This window comes from Hibiscus syriacus, unplaced genomic scaffold (genome assembly GCF_006381635.1).
Source record: "Hibiscus syriacus cultivar Baekdansim isolate YM2019G1 unplaced genomic scaffold, ASM638163v2 tig00110391_pilon, whole genome shotgun sequence".
Classification (NCBI taxonomy): Eukaryota; Viridiplantae; Streptophyta; class Magnoliopsida; order Malvales; family Malvaceae; genus Hibiscus; species Hibiscus syriacus.
Window position 1 is genome coordinate 1,533,978 of NW_024062719.1, and position 26,090 is coordinate 1,560,067.

The 26,090-nt window shown below is 33.2% G+C and overlaps 2 protein-coding genes and 2 pseudogenes across 2 annotated transcripts; 3 read left to right on the top strand and 1 right to left on the bottom strand.

Annotated features, from left to right (window-relative positions):
* Positions 1 to 4,078: 4,078 nt before the first annotated feature.
* LOC120123207 (translation initiation factor IF3-1, mitochondrial-like) lies at positions 4,079 to 7,786 on the top strand. The gene is made up of 8 exons (XM_039142143.1): positions 4,079 to 4,362; positions 4,944 to 5,040; positions 5,285 to 5,355; positions 5,547 to 5,645; positions 6,170 to 6,223; positions 6,550 to 6,618; positions 6,739 to 6,813; positions 6,921 to 7,786. Exons 1-8 carry the CDS (start codon positions 4,165 to 4,167, stop codon positions 7,671 to 7,673), a joined length of 1,416 nt encoding a protein of 471 aa, XP_038998074.1. The 5' UTR covers positions 4,079 to 4,164; the 3' UTR covers positions 7,674 to 7,786.
* Positions 7,787 to 11,856: 4,070 nt separating this feature from the next.
* On the top strand, positions 11,857 to 13,746 carry LOC120123203 (annotated as a pseudogene).
* A 1,833-nt stretch (positions 13,747 to 15,579) lies between these two features.
* LOC120123170 (trafficking protein particle complex subunit 2-like protein) lies at positions 15,580 to 17,573 on the bottom strand. Its single transcript, XM_039142124.1, has 5 exons — positions 17,421 to 17,573; positions 17,217 to 17,313; positions 16,929 to 17,007; positions 16,738 to 16,819; positions 15,580 to 15,817 (listed from the first exon to the last, which is right to left on the bottom strand). Exons 1-5 carry the CDS (start codon positions 17,451 to 17,453, stop codon positions 15,677 to 15,679), a joined length of 432 nt encoding a protein of 143 aa, XP_038998055.1. The 5' UTR covers positions 17,454 to 17,573; the 3' UTR covers positions 15,580 to 15,676.
* A 1,134-nt stretch (positions 17,574 to 18,707) lies between these two features.
* On the top strand, positions 18,708 to 20,603 carry LOC120123232 (annotated as a pseudogene).
* The last annotated feature ends 5,487 nt before the right edge of the window (positions 20,604 to 26,090 follow it).

Below are 26,090 nucleotides of genomic sequence, written 5' to 3' on the forward strand. Positions count from 1 at the left end.
AGCTCTTAAACCCTTCAACTATTTTCCAACATTCATTCTTGGAGTTGAAGTAGTAGGAGGATGAAAACGCGCCAATACCGCATCTAACGTCCTAAAAAACACATCTTGATCACTCACAGACACTCCAGAGGGGGCCTGTTCTTCACTCTGCCTGGCCAGGGCATGTGAATTACTGCTTTTAGTGGGCCTATCGTCTCCCACTTCACTTCTAGAACTATCAATTCTGGACATCTATTAAAACACAACCATATCATTCTATTAGCAAAACAACATACTTAATATTTTATCATATCAGAAGTTCTCACTATTTTGTTGGCATATATACATTATAAGACACTCTAGAGTCTGGTTTATGCCGAGAATTAACTAAATCGTAGCTCTGATACCATTAAATGTAACACCCCTAACCCTTACCCTATCCATATACGAGTCTGAGATGTCACATTGACTTTTCAAACTTTGACTCTTAAGAAAATCAAGGAAATTTTAAACTTTCTTTAAAATAAAAGCTGTTAACTTATATAAGTTGACCAAAATAATACAAAATTGATCAGAGCATTCGTAACTAACAACTTGTTACATGCCAACACTCTATATACAACAAAAGACATACTTTGTCAATTACTTCTGATATGATTTTCTAGTAGTGATGTTGTCCTTGCCACTCCTATTTCTGCTCTTCTTGTTTCTGGGTACCAACGTAAAATCACTTACACGCTAAGTCACAGACTTAGTGAGGCATAAAATGAATATATAACAATAAATTCATAAACATGTATTACTATCAATCCATTATGACATTGCAATGTACATGTATATACTATATTATGACATATATAAATATGATATGCACAAATGAACATTTATTTCTTAATAATAGTTTTCATTCAATTTATCTTTGGATGTTCATGTGCATTATTTAGAACAGAAGGTACGTGAGTACACTGAGGTTGTGCATAACGTTGTCACCACAACTCGAATAATTCCCACTAAGGGCATTGAATATTTGTCCCGAAAGACCACTATATCCCGAAGGACCACTATGTCTCAAAGGACCACTGTTAATCTCTCGACTCTTGGCATGCCAATTATACCTACAACTCTCATATTAAAGAACATGGGCTTAATTATGAATACATTCTCATTTTCATGTCTCTCTTTTTATCACTTTTCATATAAACATAAATTCACTTCACAAGCAAACATATGATCACTTCCATTATTTCGCATACCTGGATTGATTCTCTTATCATTGTGTTCATTCATATCATATTATATTAAAGCATAAATGAATTATGCATGAAATCATTATAACATTAATATATAAATGTATGTACATGGATATAAAATCATGAATTCAAATATAAGAGATAGACTTATCGCAAGTCTTATCTCTATACACTCTATCTAGGATATGCACACACCTTAGCCTTGCTTGCTTTGACTTGATCCTAATTCTTTGATTGCTCCGAAACGGAATTATATTCTATATCTACATAATAATATATTGATACATATCAGTATAATAATTGGTATATTATAATCTTCCAATTCTTAAACTAAAATAAAGGCTACTTTCATCTTTTATTTAAGGTATGTATCAGTATACTCTATAGTGTATCGGTACATCCCTTAATGTATGTATCGATACACTATCTATGTATCGATACACAAATTACATTCGATGTTTTTCATTACAAGGGGTGTATCGATATACTTCTTATGTATCGGTACACGTTGAATATTTTATGCATTTTACCCTTGATGTATCGGTGCCTGATGAATGTGTACCGATACATCCTGCCCAGAAATTACATTTTTGAGCATGAAAATCACTTCATTCTAGCTCAATTGTCTATTATCTCAGCTCCTTTCATATCCTTAACTTATATACACCTACTTAAACTAATTAATACTAACTAAATACCTCTTTAACGTCAAAATTCAATCCTCCACATAGCATTCAAGAATTATACTCAAATTTCTACATATTTTAAATCCAATTCTAATACTTCATATTCCTTAATTAGGTTGATGACAAGTCAAATCCAACTTCCAATTCTAATTATGAACTCTATTTCAAGATTTTATTCAAGAACTCCTAATCTTTAATCCCTCCTAATTCCATCATCTTTTGATTTTAAGATAACTTAAGCTTTCCTTACACTTAGTTATCGTCTAATGATCATAAACCAACCTTAAATTCAACAAGAAATTTACTAACCAGAAAACTCACCTTTGTTTGGTCTCTCACGTATGAAGAGGGATAAAGAAGAGGAAGAGAACTATGGAAGCTTGTTTTTGCTTCATTCACTTCTACGTGGTTAATATATAACCAAACTTAATTATTTACTTGCAAATGATCATTTTGTCCTTGAATTCCTCCTTCTTTATAATTTAATCCTGCACAACATTTCTCATATAAGTCCTTGAACTATTTAATTATTCTACTTTCATCACAAAATTTTGAAACTTTACAATTTAGTCACTAACCCGATATTGAGGATGTTACACAAATGCTCAGTGAGGTTGGACACATCGACTAACACCCAATCAACCCGAAATACCGCAACCCAAATGCTTCACTATCATCATCCAGTTACAATGCATGATATAATCTATTATGCCATGAAGAATCCTAAGATTCATGATATGCAGGAGATATGCGGAACCTACTCGGGTATATCGAATGAAGGATCAACGGGGTACATCCTAAGATTCCAAGCACTTGTTCAACCACAAAAGGGTGGTAAATCTTCCACCTACACTGGTAATATGAATAGAATATAATGTGATTGTGGTCAATTTCAAGCCTTCAGATACCCATGCGCTCACACGGTTGCTGTATGTATTCATGTGAATGTAGACCCATACTAATACGTCGATGATTGTTATAGCTTGCATACTATGCACAACATATGTAGTTGTGAATTTAAATATCTCCTAAACGCTACATATTGGGCACCAACTATTTTTGAAGAATGGTTTCCCAATCCACATTTGCGAAGGAAGTTAAAGGGCCATCCTGAATCTAGTCGAATTCATACTGATATGGATAATCCACAATGAGAATAAGGTCTGCCAAAGATTTGTGGCCACTATAGAGGTGAAAGCCACAATAGGAAGCATTGTCTACATCTTACAAAATATCGACTGGGCAGATAAACCTTCGTATTTATATTGCTTCAAATATTGTTTGTTGTACCTCTTTTGGATAATTTATCAATATCAATAACCATCTTTAATAAAATTACAAACTATAACATTTAACTAAACTCAAATTCATACATATATTTAAAACATTTTCAACAAAATAAACAACTTTTCCTCTTCTTCTTTCTCTCGATAATTTATTTGTTGCATCGGTTTCCTAAGTCTTTATTCATTCTTCTCCTCCTCCCCCCTTTTCATCTTCTTATGTTGATCAAGAATCGACTTTATTGACTCTTTTATCCACTCCTCATCTGAAGACGAGCTTGAATTCGAATCATCAATATCAGATCCAAAATGATATTTCAAAAATTTTCTCATATATTCTTCCCGTAAATGCATGATTTGATTCTCATATAACTCTATCAACTAACTCACTCCTATATATAGAGAAAATTTTCTCAAAATGACTGTTGAAACTCGTCACGCTCACAGGACGAGTTCCAACATATATCAAAATCTATTTTTAAATACTTCTAAACGACTATATACTCAAATCCAAAGGAACTCGTCACCTCGAGATGACGCAAGGTGACGAGTTTCTCAAAAAATAATAAAATAAGAAAGACGGAATATAAAATCATTATCACATGGAACTCGTCACACTGTAACAAATGGTGTAGATCCCAAATTAAAAATCTGAGTATCCTAATTCCCTAATTTTTTATTCTTGGTGCCGTATTGGAGAAAAATCTATAAAAAAGCCGAGAAAATAATAATAAAAAACCCAGAAACTGCAGCCACCATGTCCAAAATTCAAGCCCAATGCTTGATTTGGGCTTAGAAGCTATTCATTCTTTTAGCAGAAAGCATCGTGTTGGAAAAACCAGACAGATCTATCTTTTATTTCTCGCAACTAGGGTTTTTGTTTCCTTGCTTGCTTTATCGGAAACCCTCAGCTTTGCTCCGAAGAATGCAACTGTATTTGGTAAATTAAACTAAGAAGAAAACAACATGGTATTTTGGCGTAGAATCAATCAATCTAAACTTCAACTTATATTAAATCAATACAGGAGATTTCACTTTCAACCTCCTCATGCATCCTCTGTTAACCAAACGATGATCTCTGCCTTAGAGAAACCCTTTTGCAGTATCGAGAATAAGCCCTCTTATTTTTACATTAATGTCAGGTCTTTTGCTGCACCGGTTCAGGTAACTTTGCAATATTGTATTAGCTTTTTGTTAATTTAGTGCCTTTTTTCCCTTTTGAATCTGGTTATGTTGTTTTCGTTGATGAATAGTTTATTGGGTTAATAGCACTAGACGTCCCTAAACCATGTGTTGAATTCTAAGTTAGTCCTGAGAGGTTTGTTCTCAACAGGTCTAGTCGTCAGATTCAGTTTTTTCTCTTAGGCTCTGCTTGGTATGAAGGATGGGAATTCTTTAATCTAATGGCTAAGTTTTAAGGTTATGAATCTTAACCATTTGATTAGCAAATTTTCCATCATATCAAGCAAAGCATTAATGTCAGCTTGTATATGTCAGGAATCGAATCAGGTCTAAGCTGTTAATTAACACCAATGGTGAAAACATTTTTGAAGTTTATGATTGAATTGATTTAGAATTTGGCTCATAATTTGGGCCATTGGGGACGTCTGGTGCAGTTAATCTTTCTTTATTTGTTTTCCAAACTTGGTAGGGTATTTTTATTATGATATTTTCCATTTGGTAATGGAATAGTTCTTTTTTCTTTTTAATGTAGAGGGTTCATTTGATGTGTTTGATTATTTCAGGCTACTAAGAATAAGAAGGTCGAGCAGAAAGACAAGGAAAAGCCGCGTTTAAATAAGCAAATCACTGCTAGTGTTGTTAGATTGGTGATGGAGGATGGTACGTGGACGCTGACACAGTGTTTCATATTATTGACTAAAATGAAGGGTCTTTTCTTATATTCCTGTATTACGTTTATAGCGATGTGAACTTGTGAATAGGATAGGCTTTCAAATTAGAAATTTTCAATTGACTATTCGAAGTGAGCACTAGGTATAAGAATGGAAGACTGAATTGAATTGTTTAAAATGGTTATGGTAGTCATTTGCTATTTTAGATCAGATTATGATTTATGAAATCGCAGGTCAGCATGCTGTTGTCTCGATTGAAGAAGCATTGCAACAAGCAAGGAAGCAGGGTGTGGATTTAGTTGAGGTAAAAAATGCATTACTTTTATGGTTTTTTTTTTCTGTTTGGTACCGAAGAACATTCTCTCCATTTCTTTTCATTTCATTATATCATGTTAGAGCTTGTCTTTGATGAACTCCACTTTTTATCCCAAAGAATAACCTTGTTCTCCAGTTTGTTTCATTTGGGATCTAATAGAAGTTCTATGATTCACATAGGTTCAAAAAAAGGTTGACCCATCGGTTTGTAGACTGATGGACTATAACAAGGAAATGTACCAACGACGTCAAAAAGAAAAGGAAGTTGCTAAAAGCAAGGTAAGTTGCATGATTTAAGTTCATTTGGCTCAAGATGAATTAGCAAACATTCAGCAGTAGGACGCAAATATTTTCTACTCTAAATTCTCGTGTCTTACTTGATTGTCATTTTTTCCTGAAATAAGAGCAACAGCAACACAAACTTTGCACCTGTAGTTTTTTGTAGATTCTGAAATTTCTTTGCTAAAAAGCAGTTCACACTGTTACCATGCAATGTTTTTTTACTTCTTGGTAAGAACTAAGGTATTCAGCTGAGCAACTAAGTAGGCCCATGGTCTTCTAATGAACAATTTGCATTGGCTTTTCTAGCATATACGTTAATTATGCAGTACTTTCAGAAGGTGTCATGATCATATTCAATGCATTGAATGACCATCATTATCACATTTTTTTCTTCTGATATGAATCAACAATCATATTTCACGCTGACTAGTTTTGTCTTTGTTTGTCTATGCATGAAACTGCCTATTTTCATACAATGTTTTAGTTATACTTTTTTTTCTTAATAATTTTATATTTCGTAGTCGGGGGATACATTAAAGAAAGGAGTGTGTGACATTCGATTCAAGGGCAAAATAGTAAGTTCCTTCTATAAGAAATTTTATCACTTTTTTTTCTTAATGTTCATTCAACATTTTTATACACCCTGAGACCGTGCTGCTAAACATCAGTCAACAATAGTGCCGATGATATTAGAAACAAAAACATGTTTTAAGACTGAACAGCATAGTGACTGTTGGCTGTAGCATTTGATTAAAAATTTTACATAGTCAGTATTTACCCATTGGCTTTCCCGAACTGCTTAACTGTCGATACAAAAATTTAAGCTGGTTTTATGAATCTTCAACCAAAATCTTGAACATATATAGATGGGAACCATGACAAAATTCTTATGCTTCTGCAGGAAGAAAAAGACCTAAAGTTGAAGGCAGAAAATGTCATACGATTAGCGGAGCGTGGTTACCGAGTAAAGGTAATTCTACTCTTTATAAAGGACTAATGGTTTAAGCACAGTAATATATGTTTTGATGGTGCTGTTATGGTTTTGAATCCTAATGAATATTAACTAGTGTTGTCTCTTGTTTGCCAATAGTGTATGGCCATGGGCAAGGGTAAGGATGGCGAAGGCGAGGACTTGGGAAGAATATTGTCTCGTCTCACTAAATTGGTATCTCGTGTTCCTATACTTGTTTCCCCCCTAGTGTTTCGTATGTACTTTTGATTCTCTTGAATCCCCACCACTTATTTCCCAACCTTTTATTATTGATTTGTCAGATTGAAGGTGTGTGTGTCGTGGAAACTGAGCTAAAGGTGGAGAAAACAAATGCGCATGTGATAGTCAGGCATGCCAAATTCGGCTTGACGAAGAAAGGTGGTGGAAAAAAATCAAAGGTTGCTGATGGTGATACAGCTGAAACTTCTTCTGAATCAGCTACTGATAACCAAATGTCCGTGGATGAATCTATGGAATCTGGATCAGAGTCTGAAGATACACCATTTTCAGACAAAGATGACCTGCCTATGTCTTCACCTATGCAAATGCAGGATGAAAAAGTTGACAACAGATATAAAAGAAGTGAACCGAGTAATCAGTTCCCACCTGCTAACCCAGTTAGGTCAGAGCCTCAGTTCCCGTCTCCGCGACGGGAACCGCCTAATATGAGCCAGAGTACAAGAGAGTCAGTCAGGTCAGAACTGCAGTTCCGATACGCACCGCGACAACCACCACAAAACATTGGCCAGAATATAAGACAGGCAGACAGGTCTAAGCAAGTCGGGAATGAAGCTTCGAAGTCTCCTACGAGCTTTGGGATATTCAGCAGTCCAAACAAAAATTCATCTGGCAAGCAGGGTACATCAGCGGATGCAACCGTGAGCAACGAGGGAAACAGGTATGCACATGTAAGAAATCGTGGCATGGGAGGAAATGCTGCTAATCCGAAATCTGATAGTAACCGGAAGCCTGGCAACAATAAGGGTGGACAAGACAAGTTGGGAATATTTAGTAATCCAAATGGAAAGCCTTAATCAAACTTTAGGTCTGTAGATGTACAATTGTTTGTATTGCCTCAAGTCGATTAGAAAATCCTAGTTTATTGTTATTATTATTTAGAGTGATTGATGTTTTATTGTATCAGCATGCTTCTCCTCACACCATTGTATTTGGATGAAAATGTTTCGTAATAAATATACGAGGAGACAAACAATTTGATGTGTCATTTGTATTTTAATAATGTTAATTATGATATAGTGATTTGAAAATTCTAAGCTTCAACTGTTGTCAATCATTTTAGCTGTTGCGATGGTTGGAAAATTTTAGTTGGTTAAAATTTATTTAGGAGAAGTGGATTTAGCATAAAATTGGTGGGATAATAACTATGTGATCAAAATAATAATAATTCAAAACTTGAATGATCAACTTCCAATCATTTGTTGATAACTTCAGCATTTTAAATGCAGAATTAAAACAATTCTTTCATCTTCCTAAAGTATGTTTTTATATAATGTGATGTCCAAGTATTCAGTTTTTCACATGCAGTTTAGTTTATATATATATTAAATTTAAATTTGTATGCGTTCTTCAAAATTCGAATCTATTTATTATATGCATTAAATTTGAACCTGAATGAATAAAAATCAAGTGGATAATGGATTTAAATGTCCGAATTTGTTATACGCAGAACTAAAGCAGATTTAGATAATGGATATTCAAGGGTTAATATCTGCATCCACTCCTATTCGGTTACGTATGGTAATTAAAATATTTGAATCTAAATATGATATTAAGGCTGTAAAATCAGGTAATCGGACAGGTTTCAGTCGGATCTTGGCAGGTCGGGTAAAATCGGGTACAAGAACTCAGGTTGATTTGACACCAGATCCAGATCGGGTTCAGGTCATGTTAAATCAGTTTGGGTTATTTTCAGGTTGATTTGACATCAGATCCAGATCGAGTTTAGGTCAGGTCATTTTCAGTTCGGATCGATATCAGTTCAGGTCAAAACAGTTCAGGTCCGAAGCAGATAAAGACCATGTTAATTCAGGTTCGGGTAGACTTCAGTCGGATCTCGTTCAGATCGGGTCACATCATTGACAGATAAAATTCAGGTCAGATGTTTACCGAATACGAATTGAGTTCAGGTCGGGTTGTTTTTATTTTTGGATGTATGTATGCATGTATGTATGCATGTATGCATGTATGTATGCATGTATGTATGTATGTATGTATGTATGTATGTATGTATGTATGTATGTGCATGCATGCATGTATGTATGCATGTATGTATGTATGTATGTATGTATGCATGTATGTATGTATGTATGCATGTATGTATATGCATGTATGTATGTATGTATGTATGTATGTATGTATGTATGTATGTATGTATGTATGTATGTATGTATGTATGTATGTATGTATGTATGTATGTATGTATGTATGTATGCATGTATGTATGTATGTATGTATGTATGTATGTATGTATGTATGTATGTATGTATGTATATGCATGTATGCATGTATGCATGTATGCATGTATGTATGCATGTATGCATGTATGTATGTATATATGTATGTATGTATGTATGTATGTATGTATGTATGTATGTATGTATGTATGTATGTATGTATGTATGTATGTATGTATGTATGTATGTATGTATGTATGTATGTATGTATGTATGTATGTATGTATGTGCATGCATGCATGTATGTATGCATGTATGTATGTATGCATGTATGTATGTATGTGCATGCATGTATGTATGCATACATGCATGTATGCATGTATGTATGTATGTGCATGCATGTATGTATGCATACATGCATGTATGCATGTATGTATGTATGTGCATGCATGTATGTATGCATACATGCATGTATGCATGCATCTATGTATGTATGTATGCATGTATGCATGCATGTATGTATGTATGTATGTATGTATGTATGTATGTATGTGCATGCAAGTATGTATGTATGAACTATATAAAATATATAGTTTATAAATTATAATTTATATTAATATAGTATATATATGTATGTATAACTAATATAAGTAATCTATATTATATATAGTATGCAAGTATGTATGTATGAACTATATAAAATATATAGTTTATAAATTATAATTTATATTAATATAGTATATATATGTATGTATAACTAATATAAGTAATCTATATTATATATAGCATGCAAGTATGTATGTATGAACTATATAAAATATATAGTTTATAAATTATAATTTATAATTTATATTAATATAGTATATATATGTATGTATAACTAATATAAGTAATCTATATTATATATATATATATATATATATATATATATATATATATATATATATATATATATATAGAAACACTAAACATTAACTATATAAAGTAATAAAATATATAGTTTATAAAAACACTAATTCGAGAACCATTAACCTTCAACCTTCAACCTAAACTCTAAACCTTGAACTATATATGTAACTTATAGTACATGTATGTATAAACCATGTATAGTATATATAAACTATATATATATAAAACCTATATATATATATATATATATATATATATATAAACACTATATAAAGTAAATTACTTATATAGTTTATAGAAACACTATGCATAAACAATATAAAGTAATAAAATATATAGTTTATAGAAACCTAAACCCTAAATCATAAACTCTAAACCTTAAACCATAAACACTAACCCCTAAACCATAAACCCTAATATAAATGGACTATCACTAATGCATATATATTTGTAATAGAAGAATGGGCTTATGTATTGTGCTTGTGTAAACTAATGTAAATGGACTAGCACTATTGAAAATGGACTTATTTTTTGATTTTATTATTACTTATTCATAACAACAAAATAAATGGGCTATTAATGTGAATTAACCTAACATACAACTAAAATACTAATTATGCAAATGAAATTAATATGACATGTACTACTATTTATGAACCATATATAGTATATATACTATATATATATATATATATATATATATATATATATATATATATATATATATATATATATATATATATATATATATATATATAAAGTAAATTCCTTATATATTTATAGAAAAACTATGCATAAAAATATATAAAGTAATAAAATATATAATTTATAAAAACCTTAAACCTTAAACCCTAGATCATAATCCTTAAACCTTAAACTTTAAATCATAAACACTAAACCATAAACCCTAATATAAATGAACTAACACTAATGCATATATATTTGTAATAAAAGAGTGGGCTTATTATTGGGTCTATGTAAACTAATGTATTGCCAAAATTATGTATATTAATAATGTAAAACTTTAATATATATTGCATAATAAATACTTTCATTATTAATATTATTTTTTCTTTATATAAATTAAACTATATAATTTATATAAATTAAACTATATTAATTTCCTTTGCATTATTAATTTGCGTTATTAATCATGTTTTATCTAATTTACATTTAAATAATTTTATTAATTTTATTAAATAATTTTATATAATAGGTCTATTTATTAATTTAATTATCATAATAAATATTTAATTATAACATTTAAAAAGTAATCATATTAATTTTTTAATTACATCATAAACTAAAAAACTCATAATTTTATTAAAATCTTACAATTTCGTCCATGGTAATATATAAGTCAGGTAAATATCAGATCAGGTCATTAACAAGTCGGATTATTTACAGGTCAGGTTAAAAACAGATCAGGTTAAAAACAGGTAAGGTTGAAAACAGGTCAGGTTGAAAACAGGTCGGGTAATACCAGTTATTTACCAGTTCAATTTGAAAACAGGTCGGGTAATACCAGTTATTTACCAGTTCAATCTCGGGTTTGGGTTCATATCAGTCGGATGCAGTTCGGGTTCAGGTCGTTCTCAGGTCGGATGTAGGTCGGGTTTGGATCCACAATTTCCAGGTCCAACTCGGGTTCAGGTCAACACCAGTTCCGACTCGAGTCGGTTTCGGATCGCCACAACGCAAGTCAAAAACAGTTTTGACACGAGTCGGTTTCAGTCAGTTTTACAGGTCGGGTCAGCTTTTTACAGCCCTATATGATATGAATCAGCAAATATCCGAATCTCGCATTATCCATTGCTGTGGCTAGCTACAAGTATTATAAAATGTTCATGATTAAGTAAGTTCTGCATATTTTTAGATCATTATTATTTTCTTTTAGAATTCAATTACTGGATGTTGTTTGTAGGAAGATGAACATGAGATGGAAGTTGACACTGCAACCTCTGCGGCCCAAGCTCCGGCTAAGCATTCCCTGCCGGAGCTAGAAATCTACTGTTACTTGGTTGTCCTGATATTTCTGATTGATCAAAAGAAATACAATGAGGTATGTATTTGCAAGTAGTCTCTTGTGATGTTACCTCTTCCTTTTATGTAACAATTAGCTCGTTTCAGGCGAAAGCTTGTTCTGCTGCCGGCGTTGCCTGTATGAAGAATGTGAACAAGAGTCCTGTTGATGTTCTAGCAGCTAGGCTCTATTTCTATTACTCTCTTTGCTATGAACTCACTGGTGATCTTGCTGAAATTAGAGGGTGAGTTATGCTATTCTTTAAGCTAACTTTTATATCAGTTATGTGTTTGTATACAAGACCAGAAGTACAATACACTAGAGTATGATATTTTAGGTCTGATCAGATGATCTTTTATTGACAGAAACTTTAGCCCTGCACCGGATCGCAACAGTACGCCATGATGGGCCGGGTCAGGTAAAATTTCAAATATTGGAGCAATGTATCTATGTGATGATAGGGGTCTTATACTTCGATATTGTTCTCATGTAGGAGATACTTCTCAATCTGCTTCTTCGAAATTACCTCCATTATAATTTGTATGATCAAGCGGAGAAACTAAGGCCAAAGGCACCTAGATTTGAAGCTCACTCAAATCAGCAGGCAAGTAATAGTTTTTCATATCTTAAAGCCACCCATGTTTCCGAGAGGTTGTTCGCCTTAGTACATCCTACTAAACTTCATCTTTATGGTATTATGAATTTGCTTCCTGGAGATTTGAATTGTCATTGTTATAGCCATAAAAACATTAATATTGGCTTTTATGTCCTAAAAGGTTCTCTGCTGCAGTTTTGCTGATACCTCTTTTACTTGGGCAAGATTAGGACAATTCAATTGGAGTACACGGATGCCAAAGAGTGTCTCCTCCAAGCTTCTCGGAAAGCCCTGGTCACAGCCCTTGGTTTTCGGGTTCAGTGCAAGAAATGGACAATTATTGTTCGATTACTACTAGGAGAAATCCCTAAGCGAACTGTTTTTATGCAGAAAGGCATGGAGAAGGCATTGAGACCTTACTTTGAACTGATAAATGTGAGTTTTTTCACACATGGTTTTCTTTTCATTCTGCTTTATAAATGACCGAGTCCGATATTCCTAGTAAAAAAGGGGAGAAAAAACTACGTTTAGCTTTAATATATCTTCAGTTGTTCTATCGGTATCTCTGTGTTTTCTTATCGATCAGCATTTGGGATTTTGCTCTGGTTTCAGCAGTGCCAAGAATTTACTAGTAGTTTTTATGACAGCTAATGCTTTGAATGTATTTTCAGGCTGTACGCATTGGGGATTTAGAGCTCTTCAAATCTGTTGCCGAGAAGTTCTCAAGCACTTTCAGTTCAGACTGGACACATAATTGTTAGGCTACGACATAATGTCATTCGTACAGGGCTGGACAACCTATGTATCTCGTATTCTTGCATCTCACTCAATGATGTTGCCAAGAAGCTTAGATTGGACACTGTTGCTGATGCTGAGAGTATAGCAGCCAAAGCAACCAAAGATGGAGCTATCGATGCAACATTGGAACATGTAAACGGATGCATGCTATCAAAGGAGACGGGAGAAATCTACTCTACAACTGAGCCTCAAACGTCATTCAACTCTAGGATTGCTTTCTGCCTTAATATGCATAACGAGGCAGTGCGTGTCGGTTCCCGCCAAACTCCCATAGGGAGAAAGAAAGTGCCGAGGAGAGAAGATAAAGAAAACAACAGGAGCAAGAGCTCGCAAAGCACATTGCGGAGGAAGATGACAATGAGTTTTAACTCAGCCACATGTATGATGTGATCACAACTACACAAATGGATCCTGAAGTCATGCCCAAAGGACCTATCACTCGTGCAAAGGCAAAACAATTCAGGGAAGTACTTTCTCATAAGTGCCTTAATGCTTTTAAATCTTTTAACGAGAAAGAACCAGTAGATAATAGGTTGTTTAATATGCTACATATTGAATATTAAATAACCTATAGTCACATTCTTATAATATCACATTTTATAAGTTTATATACTTAGTTTATTTTCTTATGTTATGCATATAGGCATATTCGGACAACACTTGGGAGCTACATTGGAGCTAAATGGTGCATGTAACAGCAAGAAAACTCACATAGGGACGTTTAGGAAAGCATAAGGATTCATTGGTGAAAAGTTGTCCGGAGGCCCGTGAGCTCATAGTTGGATTAAACTGAAGATTTGAGCTACAAGATGACCTCATTTCAGCTGGGGAGTTGCACCATCATCATCACCACTTAGGACACTTCAAATATGTCCTAAGTCAAAATTAGTGAAATCGTACATTTTCGCGAATAGTTGCTATCTCAGGAGGTACCTTTTCACAAGGAGCTGCCCAAACGTTCACCATGTTACAAGTCATCTAAGGCCAACTCACCTCCAGTTCATTCACACCAGAAGTAGCTCAAACATGAATGGTTACCTTTCCCAAACATCGTGACCTTTCATGAATGATGCTGCCCATGAAGATGCCTTTTCATCCAAGAGCACATTGGTGAAGAAATTGCAACCATTGGAGGCTTAAATCACCAAGACACATGACATAGAGCTTCATACCTATTCGGCCACAACACATGCCATGCACATGAGAGCTTTTGGAGCCAACATGAGAAGGCACATCACCATTCGAACAAAGAGAAGAAAATGGCGCCAAGATGAACAAACATGCCCATTCAGCCAAGGGAGATGTCTTCCCATCCTTAGCCGAATCATCAAGCCCCTTTATGAAGGGTTAGCTGAACCATCATAAGCCCAAAGGACTCATCCATTCATTTTAAACATTATGTACTTCCATCTAGAGTCATGTATCAACCGAATAGCTATGTAACCATTCGGCCAAGCCCTCTCATTTCCTATAAATAGAGAGGCTTGCCATCATTTGTACTTATCTCATCTCATATATAAAAATTACTCTTGCGAGTTAATTTCTCTTCAAAGTTCTTTGTGAACTTTATCGATTAAACAAGTATAATTCCTATACTTGTGGCGTCATACCTTCTATCATGATTCCAAAATTCCTAGATTAATATCTAGTGGGTTGAAGACAATATCACCACCCCTCAAGCAAGTTTGTGAAGAACGGGATTATGCTTCCTAACATTGTTTCCTCTTTGACGTGCTTGAGACACAACATTATCACCATCTCCATTTCAACATCAACACCATCAACATCATCCATCAAGACCATCAATTCCGCAACCATCTCTATCCTATCTTTCATTTCTTTTTCATTTCCATTACTTATATTATTATATATTTCTTTCTTATTTTATTGCAACCCAAGCTTATTAATTCAAGGATATCAGTACTTGTCAATCCTAGATCGGAACACAATAAGGCTATCTACTCTCTTCACCAAAGCGTGTAAATCAGCCTACATCAATGTAGAACTCAATTTGTCCGCTATATCATGGCTTATCACGTAGAACTCAATTGTAGAGTAGATAATGGCTTCATCAAGCTATGCGTTTCCGTTTCAAATGCTCTAGTTCAAATGTTTTAAATCCGAGTTGATAAGTCTACTTTAATCCAAATTCATTTGTTGTCCGTGTTAAATTCAAATAAAAAAAATGTCAAATATCTACAAATATATGAATCCGCAGTATCCATCGTCATTCCTGACGCCAACAATATTTGATAGTTTAGTTTTAAGATTTGGAAAAGCATTGAACTCAAACCAGAATCACGCAGCTGAACTCAGCCCAAATGACTTGACAATGGTGCTCACTCTATCTGCAAAAGTTCTGGATGTTATCTTTTTACCAGGAACATGAAACGGGTTCGAGACAGCATCAACATATGCAGCGTGGAACCTCCTGAAAAACTATACATTCAAATGCAAAAGTAAGTCAGATTCCATGCAGCGTGGAACCTCCTGAAAAAATATACATTCAAATGCAAAAATAAGTCGGATTCCATAATAATATGTTCGACAACTATTCAAATTAGTCGTCTTGTTTGTCTAATTACTAGCAAAGTAACATACTCTTAACATTAACACCTATAACATCCAACAAGATGACGTAGAATAATCAAACCTACAGTTATATTGGGGAATTTTAACCACCTCGTCTGAAACAATAACAAATAATATAATTGCACAAAGGAAAATCTAAGAAAGAACCGAGAAACACACTAGGAAATCAGCAAATATGCACAAGCTAAAATATGTTTGGATTCACTTTAATCAGAAAAAGCCACCAAAATTTCCGAGAGTTTCTACATAAGCGGGTCTACCTTCTAAGTCCTAACCAAGTAGTGATAAACCGGCAAACATTGCAGATAGAAATACATCTTGATAATTTACTCAAAAAGTTAACGTTCTCCAGATTTCCCCTTCCTATCATTTCCATAGATTACCATCATCCAAGACGAGACTACAGCCTTACATTACCTCAAGGTTACAGTTATAGCTTAGGCAGTGTCTCGAGTAAACAAAAAGAAAACTCAGCTAAAATCCATTTGATACCAAGAGAAACTCAATGCCAACACTAGAGTATGCGTGTTCTCGCGATAATTAGGTTCTTGAAACATAGCCATAGAGTATAGACCCAGAGTGTTGAAAGTTCTGTGAATAATAAGCAAAGATGGAAAGGTGGAAACAAAGATATTACGAGAAACACTGCATTACTAAAAATCAACATTGCTTCTCTCCAGTGAACAAAGAAACAAAATCGAAAATATATTTTCATAGACTCATTATCCTAAAGTCCTACCATCATTGTCAGGAACAGCGATACTTACATTTCTGACATCGGCATCTCTAACATCTAAATCCGTAGTCACTAAAATGAACTTCACCTTTGTGTTTGTCAAATAACCATAACTGCATCCAACACAACCATACACAACTTAGAGATTGCAACACTCACAAATCACAACAACACAAGAATTCCAAATCAAACTTAAAACAAAGTATAAAATTAACTTCTTACACTTTATAATTTTCAGTAGGATAAAGCAAGCCCAAAAACGTCTCGTTCAATGTCGGTCCAGATTTTTTCGGATTGTTGACTACAAATATATAGGTAAGCAAAAGTTTAAACCTACATCGGACGTTCAAAATCTATAATTTGAAATCAACATAAACGAAATTTTCACACAAAAAAAAAATAAAGAAAATTCATCAAAAATTTTCCCTAAATATGCATAATCAGATCCTAAGATCTCAATGAGGATAAACGAGGAATTGAATCATTAGATTAAATTGGTAAAATGATTACCTCGTTCATCGACGACATCGAGGGAGCAATGTACGATGTGGTGGAGTTTCAGAGCATCATCGGAGTCGGTGAAGCTCTGAATGTACAGAGGATTGTTCTGTTCATCCCCTCGTGATATATGAAAAAACAGATCATGAGAAACAATGAAAAATTACAAGATTTGCGATGTTTGAAAGAAAGAACGGCGGAGATCGGATGTCGTACCTGATGACCAACGACGGCAACGCACACGATCATCTTCTCTCCGATTTCACTCCGGCGGTTATCTGAAGAGGAATATTGGATAGAAGTCTATTAAGCTGGCTGCGTTAAGTGGAGAAGATATTTTAGTGTGCTCTCGAGTGTAGTTTAGACATAATGTGGAACTTGAACCCTTGAAATGAAGGGCTAACTGCTAGCGGGCCGTTCGGTTCAAGTTATCTTAATAATTAAGTGATTAATTAGATAATTTATCTAAAATTTTCAATGCGTAGAACATGTTTAATCATTCAATTATTATTGGCTTTCTGTTTTGGATATCAAATTTTTTAGTAATTTGTCATTAATATTAATTCTTTTATAAGCGTCTTAAAATAATATTAATTTCAAGTTTTAAAATTTATATGTTCTATTAATTTAATTTTAATTTAAAAAATAATTTAATTTTAATTTAAAAAATAATTTAATAAATTTAATCTCTAATAATAACTTTAATTTACCGTTTAACTTAAATATTGACTTTTATTAACAATAAAATAATTATTTAATTTGGTTTAATGATTAAGTGTTGTACACGCATAAGTTTTAAGTTCGATCTCTTTTAGTTCATTCATATTTTTTTTAGTTTTATACTAATCTAGCAACTTTGGTGATAAAAAATGTTATTATTCTTTAAGGTTTTAGGTATGAGTATCAATATGAGCGTTCAATGTCAAATGATTGAAAGTTAATTTTGAACAAATATTGCATTGTACTTACCCCAGATTAATAAAAAATTCTTAATTTTTACCAATAAAAGGATGATACATATCACCGTCTTATTAGAAGATTAAATTTATTGATTTCTTTTAGAATTAGATCGAGGGACAAATTAAAATAGTTTATAAATAATTAGGTTAAATTTATTAAATTATTTTAAATTCAGACCAAATTAATAAGATACATAAATTTTGAATGCTAAAACTATTGTTATATCATATTATACCCCATCTGAATTTATATTTAACGAAAATTCAATTGTCCAGAAATAAAATAAATTATAATTATAACATTAGTTTAGTGAAAATAATAGGATAGGATGATCCTAAAAGTCATAACCATATCATTCTTAAACTTTAAATGTATACTTAACTTGCAGTCAGGTTGGACACAAATAAAGCTATTCTATATTCCAACCAAAATAATAATAAAAAAGTTATTCTAAAGTATCGATATTAAATTCAAAAGGAAAGAACCTATAATGAAATCTCAATATATAAATGAAGAAATCATGAAACCTATATGGAAGAAATCATGGAATCAGGTGGAGAAACAAGAAGAATAGTTGTTGGAGGAGGCATTTCTGGCTCCCTCCTTTCCAAGTCCTTGCAATTCAATGCTGCTGTCACCCTTATCGACCCGTAAGCTTCATTTTATTAATTTGTTGCATATAAATTGTTAAATCATCGATACGACATAGTTTGTTTTGATATATATATTTATCAGGAAGGAGTATCTTGAAATCACATGGGCGAACTTAAGTAACATGATGGAGCCGTCGTTTGCGGAAAGATCGGTGATAAACCATCGAGATTACCTTACAAACGGACTTATCGTTACATCTGTTGCGACGAATATAACCGACACCGAAGTATTGACGGCCGATGGCCGTCGTATTTGTTACGACTATCTCGTCATTGCTACTGGACACATGGATCTTGTTCCCATGACAAAGACCGAGAGATTCATCAATATAAAGCAGGTAAAGGCTAGTCTAAAATCTTGCGGAAAATTTACGCACGAATTCGAATAAAAAATAATTATAACATATGTAAGTGTATCGATGTGTACAGATAATCAGAAAATACAATCTGCCGATTCGATTTTAATCGTCGGAGGAGGACCAACGGTCGTCGAACTTGCCGGAGAAATAGCCACCGACTTCCCCGACAAGAAGGTTAGATTGGTTCACAAGGGAGCAAGGCTGCTAGAATTCATAGGAACAAAGGCATCGGACAAGGCTTTACGTTGGTTGAAATCAAGGAATGTTGAAGTAAAATTGGAGCAAGCAGTTGAACTCAGCCACAATATGCAAAACCACAACAGGAGAAACCATCAAAGCGGATTGCCATTTCCTCTGTGCCGGAAAGCCTTTGGCTTCATCATGGCTTAATGAGACAATATTGAAGACCAACTTGGATGGAAATGGAAGGTTGATGAGCATTTGAGAGTTAAGGGTCGCGGTAACGTATTCGCCATCTGAGACATCACCGATATTCTGGTAAGTTGTATGCCAGAATGTTTTAGTATTAAGCGAGTCGAATTCAAATATCCTTTAACGTTTTTAGAGATGAATGCAGGAACTTAAACAAGGGTTGTGAAAAACTTGAAGGTGTTGATGAGTGGAGGGAAGTAGAGCAAAATGGGGAAGTACGAGGGTGGTTCAACCACTGCGTTGGTTTCACTGGGAATAGATGCGGTGGCTCAGTTTCCTTTTGCAGCCATAAGTGGATTGTTAGACAAAATGGTTAATCCGAGATAAAAATAATAATATTAATAAATATTATTATATAATCGAACGAAGTAAAATAAATAAAACTTAAAGTAGAGGTAAGAAATTGGTTTACTCATATTTAGACAATGAATCGGATGAGTTGAGTATGATAAATCGAAGAAGGATTTTTGTTTAGGGTTGTATGAACAGATTCCTCAAGACAGATTCGCCATCTCTTCGGTGCTTTGAGTAACGTTGGACGTCGGTCTCCCAGGATACAACAACAAACGATCACAATAGTAAACACAATCGTAGTGATCAGTCGAATAGAATCTTGTCTTTCTCTATCACCGGAAAGAATGAATTTGAAAAGAATTTTCTAAATGATTTCCTAATTCAACTTTGTGAATTGTATCTCAAAGTTGTGTATAAGATTATGCCTCAACTAACCTATATATAGGGGAGAGGAAATTAATCAAAAGGTTATGACCTTTTGATGAATATATTTGTTGAAAAGGTAATAGTTATAATTGAATTGATGCAATTTTATACCAAATAATAAATCTGTTCACCAAATGACATAACTTATTATTAAAGGACATCAATTTTATTCAATTATTTATTAATTTTTCCAACATGGATGTCTTCCTAGATTGCTCAAATCCAAGGACTTGTTCGTCAGCAAGACGAGGAAGAACATGGGCTTACAACCTTAAACCATTTAAACATGCTTAAGAAACATCTCGAATAAGAGTTTTATGTATTTGTACTATTTATGATATCTATATTTATAATACATTATTTTTCTCATCCATAAAAATAAATAATGTCAAATCACGTAAGGAATTATTTTTATCTTTCAATTATCAACTGACTTATGTTAATAGATTAACGAGAGTTAACGGTTGATGGACTAAAACTGAATCGACTAATTACGTAAGAGAGAAACCATTTTTTTAAACTGGTGATAAAAAATGAACAAACTGAAAATATAAGAGACCTTCAATATAGTTTTTCCTCTGTTTATTTATTTAAGAATGATAAAAAAAGATGGTTTTGGTCTCGTTACCATACATAAATTTATGATTTAATTTTTATAACTTGATTTAGTATAATTTGGTCCTTCTATTTTATAAATGAACACAATCAACTATTGAAGTTGGAAAACTAGAGTAGGTTTTCTTCAAATTATAATTTTCAATTAAGAAAACAAGTCAATGTAATGAAGTAGAATGGATGCTTTTAGAAAAATCTATTTTAACATTTAATCGAAATAATAACGATGTTAGTTATTTAAGTGAACTAATGATATTATAAAAATAATAAGATTAAATCACGTCACATTAAAATACATTCATTCAATCCCAGATTTGAACATAAGTGAAAGTTAAAATCATAATTAAACCTTTAAGATATGAATCACTTTGTGTTACCAACGATTTTACCAGTAATTTAGCTCTCGAATCATACAATTATCTTAAAGATAATCCTAAACCTCAAGTGCTACGATTTTAACCAACTTATTTTCACAATAATAACAATAAAGCCCAGATTCAACCAATCTGTAGACACCTATTTTCGTCCGGACACATTTAGTATATTATTATATAGTATATTACATATATATTATAGTATATAGTATAGTACACTATAGTATATTATTATATAGTATATATATATATATATATATATATTATAGTATATAGTATATTATATAGTATATATGTTGGGATTTTCGGACGCTCGAATCGACAACCGGAATTGCTTGCAAAGAGGGGTCAGAACGGTTTTTGTGTTTAGGGAGTAAGGAAATTGAAATATAGAGATTTGCACAGCGATTTATAGTGGTTAGACTTATCAAGTCTACATCCACTACCTTAGCTCCTCACCAAGGATTTTCCAACAAATTAACTAATTTGATCTTTCTTTTGAGGACAAAGAGATAACCTTACAACTCTCTAGTTTTTCCGAGTAAAACTATAACTTTTTTCTAGCTTTTACACGGGATAAGCTAGAACCTTTCCCTTTTACAAAAGGATAAAAGATGTAAACAAGAAAACCTCTCTAAGGTAGGTGTTTACAAGATTGAGCTCACAAGAATAAAATATTTACAAGAGAAAGATGAAATAAGAATGAAGAACTCTTCTCTTGTGTTTGATTGCTTGGATAGTTGTTCTCTTACTTCTTCAAGTGTCCTTAGCTTGTATTTATAGCTTGGAATGTGTTTGAAGTCGTATATAGCCGTTGGGGATGTTTTGGAGCCGTTTGTGGATGAGAATAAATTAATAAAACAACTTGGAGCGTGGGAGGAATCGGTACCCCCTCATAGGGAATCGGTTCCTGCAGTGTAAAATTCAAATATTTTGACCGTTACATAGGGGGAATCGGTACCCCCTGGGGGGGGGGAATCTGTACCCTCTGGACATTATGTTTTCTCTCAGAGCCAAAAACCTGGGGGGAATCGGTTCCCCCTGGGGGGGTGGAATCTGTTCCCTCTGGGCAATCTGGTTTTACTTGAAACCCTTTAAAAAGAAAATATTTTTGGCTCGGTTAAGGCTCGAAATACTTTGTAAAATTTGTTTAAAAATATATTTTAAGATTAAAACATAATCTTACACTTGAGTAAGAATTGAAATTGACATTTGAAAAACTTGGAGTAATATTTTGATATTCGAATAATTTAATTGAATATATAATTTAAAATTCAATATAAAATCTTAAAATTCTTTAACACTTAATTTGTTATATCGAAACATCAAAATGTTTTCAACAATCTCTCCCTTTTTGATATAACAAAACATTTTAGTAATTTTAAGATTTTCTAATTGAAAATCATTTTTGAAATCAAGTTTGAAAACTTACTCCACCTTACTCTAACACTTCTCCCCCTTTTTGTTAAATCAAAAATAATTCAATCTTTGAAGTTCAAAATAACTTTGGAGAGTAAGTAGTAAATTTGACATTTTAAAAATCATTTAAAAAATCAAAGCTCCCCCTCAATAAATGCATTCCAAATAAAATTATGCTTTTAGGATTGACAACTGTCGTTTCGGTGTCAAAATAAATTCATTTTTCTCAATTAATTAAAAAGGAGATACGTAGTATAGAGAAATAAGGGTCGAATCCTCAGGGACTTAGAAAATCACAAATTTATGTTTAAATGGTTTTTAACCAGGCGAAAAATAGTAAAATGGGGGGGGTTTGCAATATGAGATTTAAATAGTAAAAACGAGTAAATAAATTAAAGCAATTAAAGTAAAAATAGGAAGATGAAGATTGTGAATAAATATGGTAAAAATCGTCTCAAGCTTCGCTTTGATTCAATTTCCTTTAGATCATCGAATAAGATTTTCTCTTCGGGATTCACGTCGGTTACTTTGTCTACAAGGGCTATCCCCGTGACTCTATCTTGTATACCGAACACCCAAGACAATCTTTGATTCCAGATTCGATAATTGATTCTAATGACATCAATTGTTGTAGATCAATTACCGTTTAAGTTCGTAGCGTCCGACTCAGATTGTTGCTTCTATAACCGTCAATTCCGATCTCAATTCCCTCTTGGCGAAACTATCTCGCCAAGTGTGTTCCCAAGAAGTCGAATTGCTTTCTATAAGCCGAATCTTTCTCCCACATATTTAATCGCAACAACCTCTTGACCAAAATCAATATTTGATTTTGAAAACTGTTTTGATTTTGAAAAATAGGCGCAGAGATTGAGAGAGATATTCCGACGATATTAAAGGACCGTTTTAATTCTCCCGTTGGAATTGAATCATCGCGACAGCTCTCGGCTTTTGAAAAGTTTAGCTAAGCAATGACAAAAGTCATACTTAGCATTTTGAAAACAAAGCTTGAAAATAAAAGAAAAAAGGGAAAAACTTGAAAAGTAAAAAGAGAAAACTTTAAAAAAACTAGAGAGAAAAGAAGAATGTAATTTGAGTGATGATTTTAGGCTTACCCCAAGTGAGTATTTATAGCCTCTCAAAGCCTAAAGGATAAGCAAAGAAAATAATAAAATAATACAAAAGATAATTGTTTTTAAATTTAAATTCAAACTTAAACTAGTCTCCTAATGCAACTCTACTCGTCAATCTTCCAGAAGGCGTGCGGATGAAGTTTTTTAGAAACCGCCGCTGACTGGACCTTCTAAAAACTGCTATGTCAGACCGCATCGTACCCAGAGTCGTGCCCATGTCTCCAGCCGTGACCAAATAATAAAAAAAATGCAGATTTCACCCATTTTGTCACAAATTCTGGAAAGTAAGGACCTGTACAAAAATAAGTATAACACGACCAATTCAGCAACAATAATTCCATAAAATCGAAGAAATAACAAGCAAAGATTAACGATTTTGAACACTCATCAAATTCCCCCTCACTTATCTCATTCTTGTCATCAAGTATGATTAATCAAACTAGTCAAAAATTTTATTTACCGTTCTTTGTCAAGTTTCACATTCAAGGAAGCAAGGTAGAGACCACAATAACTATTCAAGTAAAGAAATCAATCAATTGAACATCAGCAATTAGAGAAAGTCAAGTGCAATTGTAATATCCATTCATTCATTAATCTCAATGCTCATAACTCAACACCTTACTGGGATTCACTCAAATCACTCAATGTGTTTTGGGTAAAGAAACTCTCAATGTCAGAATTTACACGGTATTACCATAAGCCTGCAAGTAAATCAAATCTCCACTACTAATAAGAACAAAATATATAAATCAAAGGGTCTTTTATTGGTTGTAACGAGTTTTAGGTAAAGGTGGGGAAAAGGCTAAAAATATGGCTAAAAATTCAAGGCAAGGAACTAACAAATAATAATCTCAACTCCATCAAAGCATTAAGCACAACAATATAAAAAGACGACATATCAAACAACAAATTTCTTGTCGAAATGCATTTTTTTCTTTTTCACACTTTTGTTGTTTTGTTTTCCATTTTTTTCTTTCATGTCTTTTTTTTCTCTCTCTTTTTCTTTCGAACAACTTTTTTTCGAACTGTTGTTTTTTTTCTTTCATTCAACATTTTTTTCGATGGAGAATACAACGGTAAAAGTATTCACTTGCCCTGAAAAAGGTAGAAAAGATGGATAAAATAAAAAGGCTCAGGTTTATGAATAAGGTGAAAACAAAGAAATGGGAATAGACTCAAAAGTGTTTAGCTAAGGGGAAAATGCATAGGTAGGCTTTTTAGTGGGGAAACAGAATGGTTAATCCTAAAGTGCCCAAATCATCTTTAAGCATCATGTTCATATGTAATCTCGACAGTATTTAACATGCAGGTTCTAGAATACCAATGCCAAATTCAACACACTCAGTCAAACAAAATAAGAGCGAAAATGATATGCTCGTAAAGGCTCAAATCTCACCAAATTAGTTCATGCATTGAGCTAATCACATTTCAACCAATAAAGTCATGGAGTATCACAAAAACACCAACTTGTCACAATTCATGCTATTCGCTATCAAGAACATCCTAACCTAAACAATTAAGTGTTCTCAAACAAGCATAGCATTCCAAAAATTTTCAACAAGATAAAAACAATCAATGAAATTTTCGACAGATCCAACCAACACATACTAGCATCGAAACATAAAGATACACATAGGGAAATTCAATCCTACACTCTACTCCCCCTCACTTAAAGCGTTTTTCCTCAAAACGAAAAAAAAATTAAAGTGCAAGAGAAGGACTAGAGTACTCCCTGGATTTAATGTCGACCGGTCTCCTTAGAAGTGTGCTAATGTGCGCCGTTACATGCTCCTATGGGTAGAATTTGGCATTGTTCGGACGATAATCTCTCAATTCTTTGTTGTTTAAGTTTGAAATTCCTGTAAAATTAAATAAAATATGCTTAATCGAAAAAAATAAAAGCAAAAATAAAAATAAGAATATAACGGAATTGAAAACAATGGGTTGCTTCCCATGAAGCGATTTATTTAATGTCATTAGCTCGACGACCTGGTTCAGACTATAGGTTTCGTGACAAACACTTCCACTTCATTCACTTTTTCCAACTAAGAAATCCTTATGAGAAATTTGAAGATTCTCACAAAGATTTCTTTGGATATTTCCCAGATTAAAAATCTTGTCGAAAATAATGTCCGTCAAAACATATTTTTTTACCAAAAATTGATTTTATCAAACGATTCCTTGATGGTTTCGACATAATTTTTTATGTCTGCAAAAGAGAAGG

Bases quoted from the DNA above. Each gene is read 5' to 3' on its own strand.
- LOC120123207 (XM_039142143.1), top strand. From the start codon at position 4,165: ATGGTATTTTGGCGTAGAATCAATCAATCTAAACTTCAACTTATATTA. The intron at 5,356-5,546 runs GTAAAAAATGCA...TGATTCACATAG, and splicing joins AGGGTGTGGATTTAGTTGAG to GTTCAAAAAAAGGTTGACCC. The intron at 6,619-6,738 runs GTAATTCTACTC...GTTTGCCAATAG, and splicing joins AGCGTGGTTACCGAGTAAAG to TGTATGGCCATGGGCAAGGG.
- LOC120123170 (XM_039142124.1), bottom strand. From the start codon at position 17,453: ATGATCGTGTGCGTTGCCGTCGTTGGTCATCAG. The intron at 17,314-17,420 runs GTACGACATCCG...GGGGATGAACAG, and splicing joins TTGCCGTCGTTGGTCATCAG to AACAATCCTCTGTACATTCA. The intron at 16,820-16,928 runs GTAAGAAGTTAA...TGTTGGATGCAG, and splicing joins CCTACTGAAAATTATAAAGT to TTATGGTTATTTGACAAACA.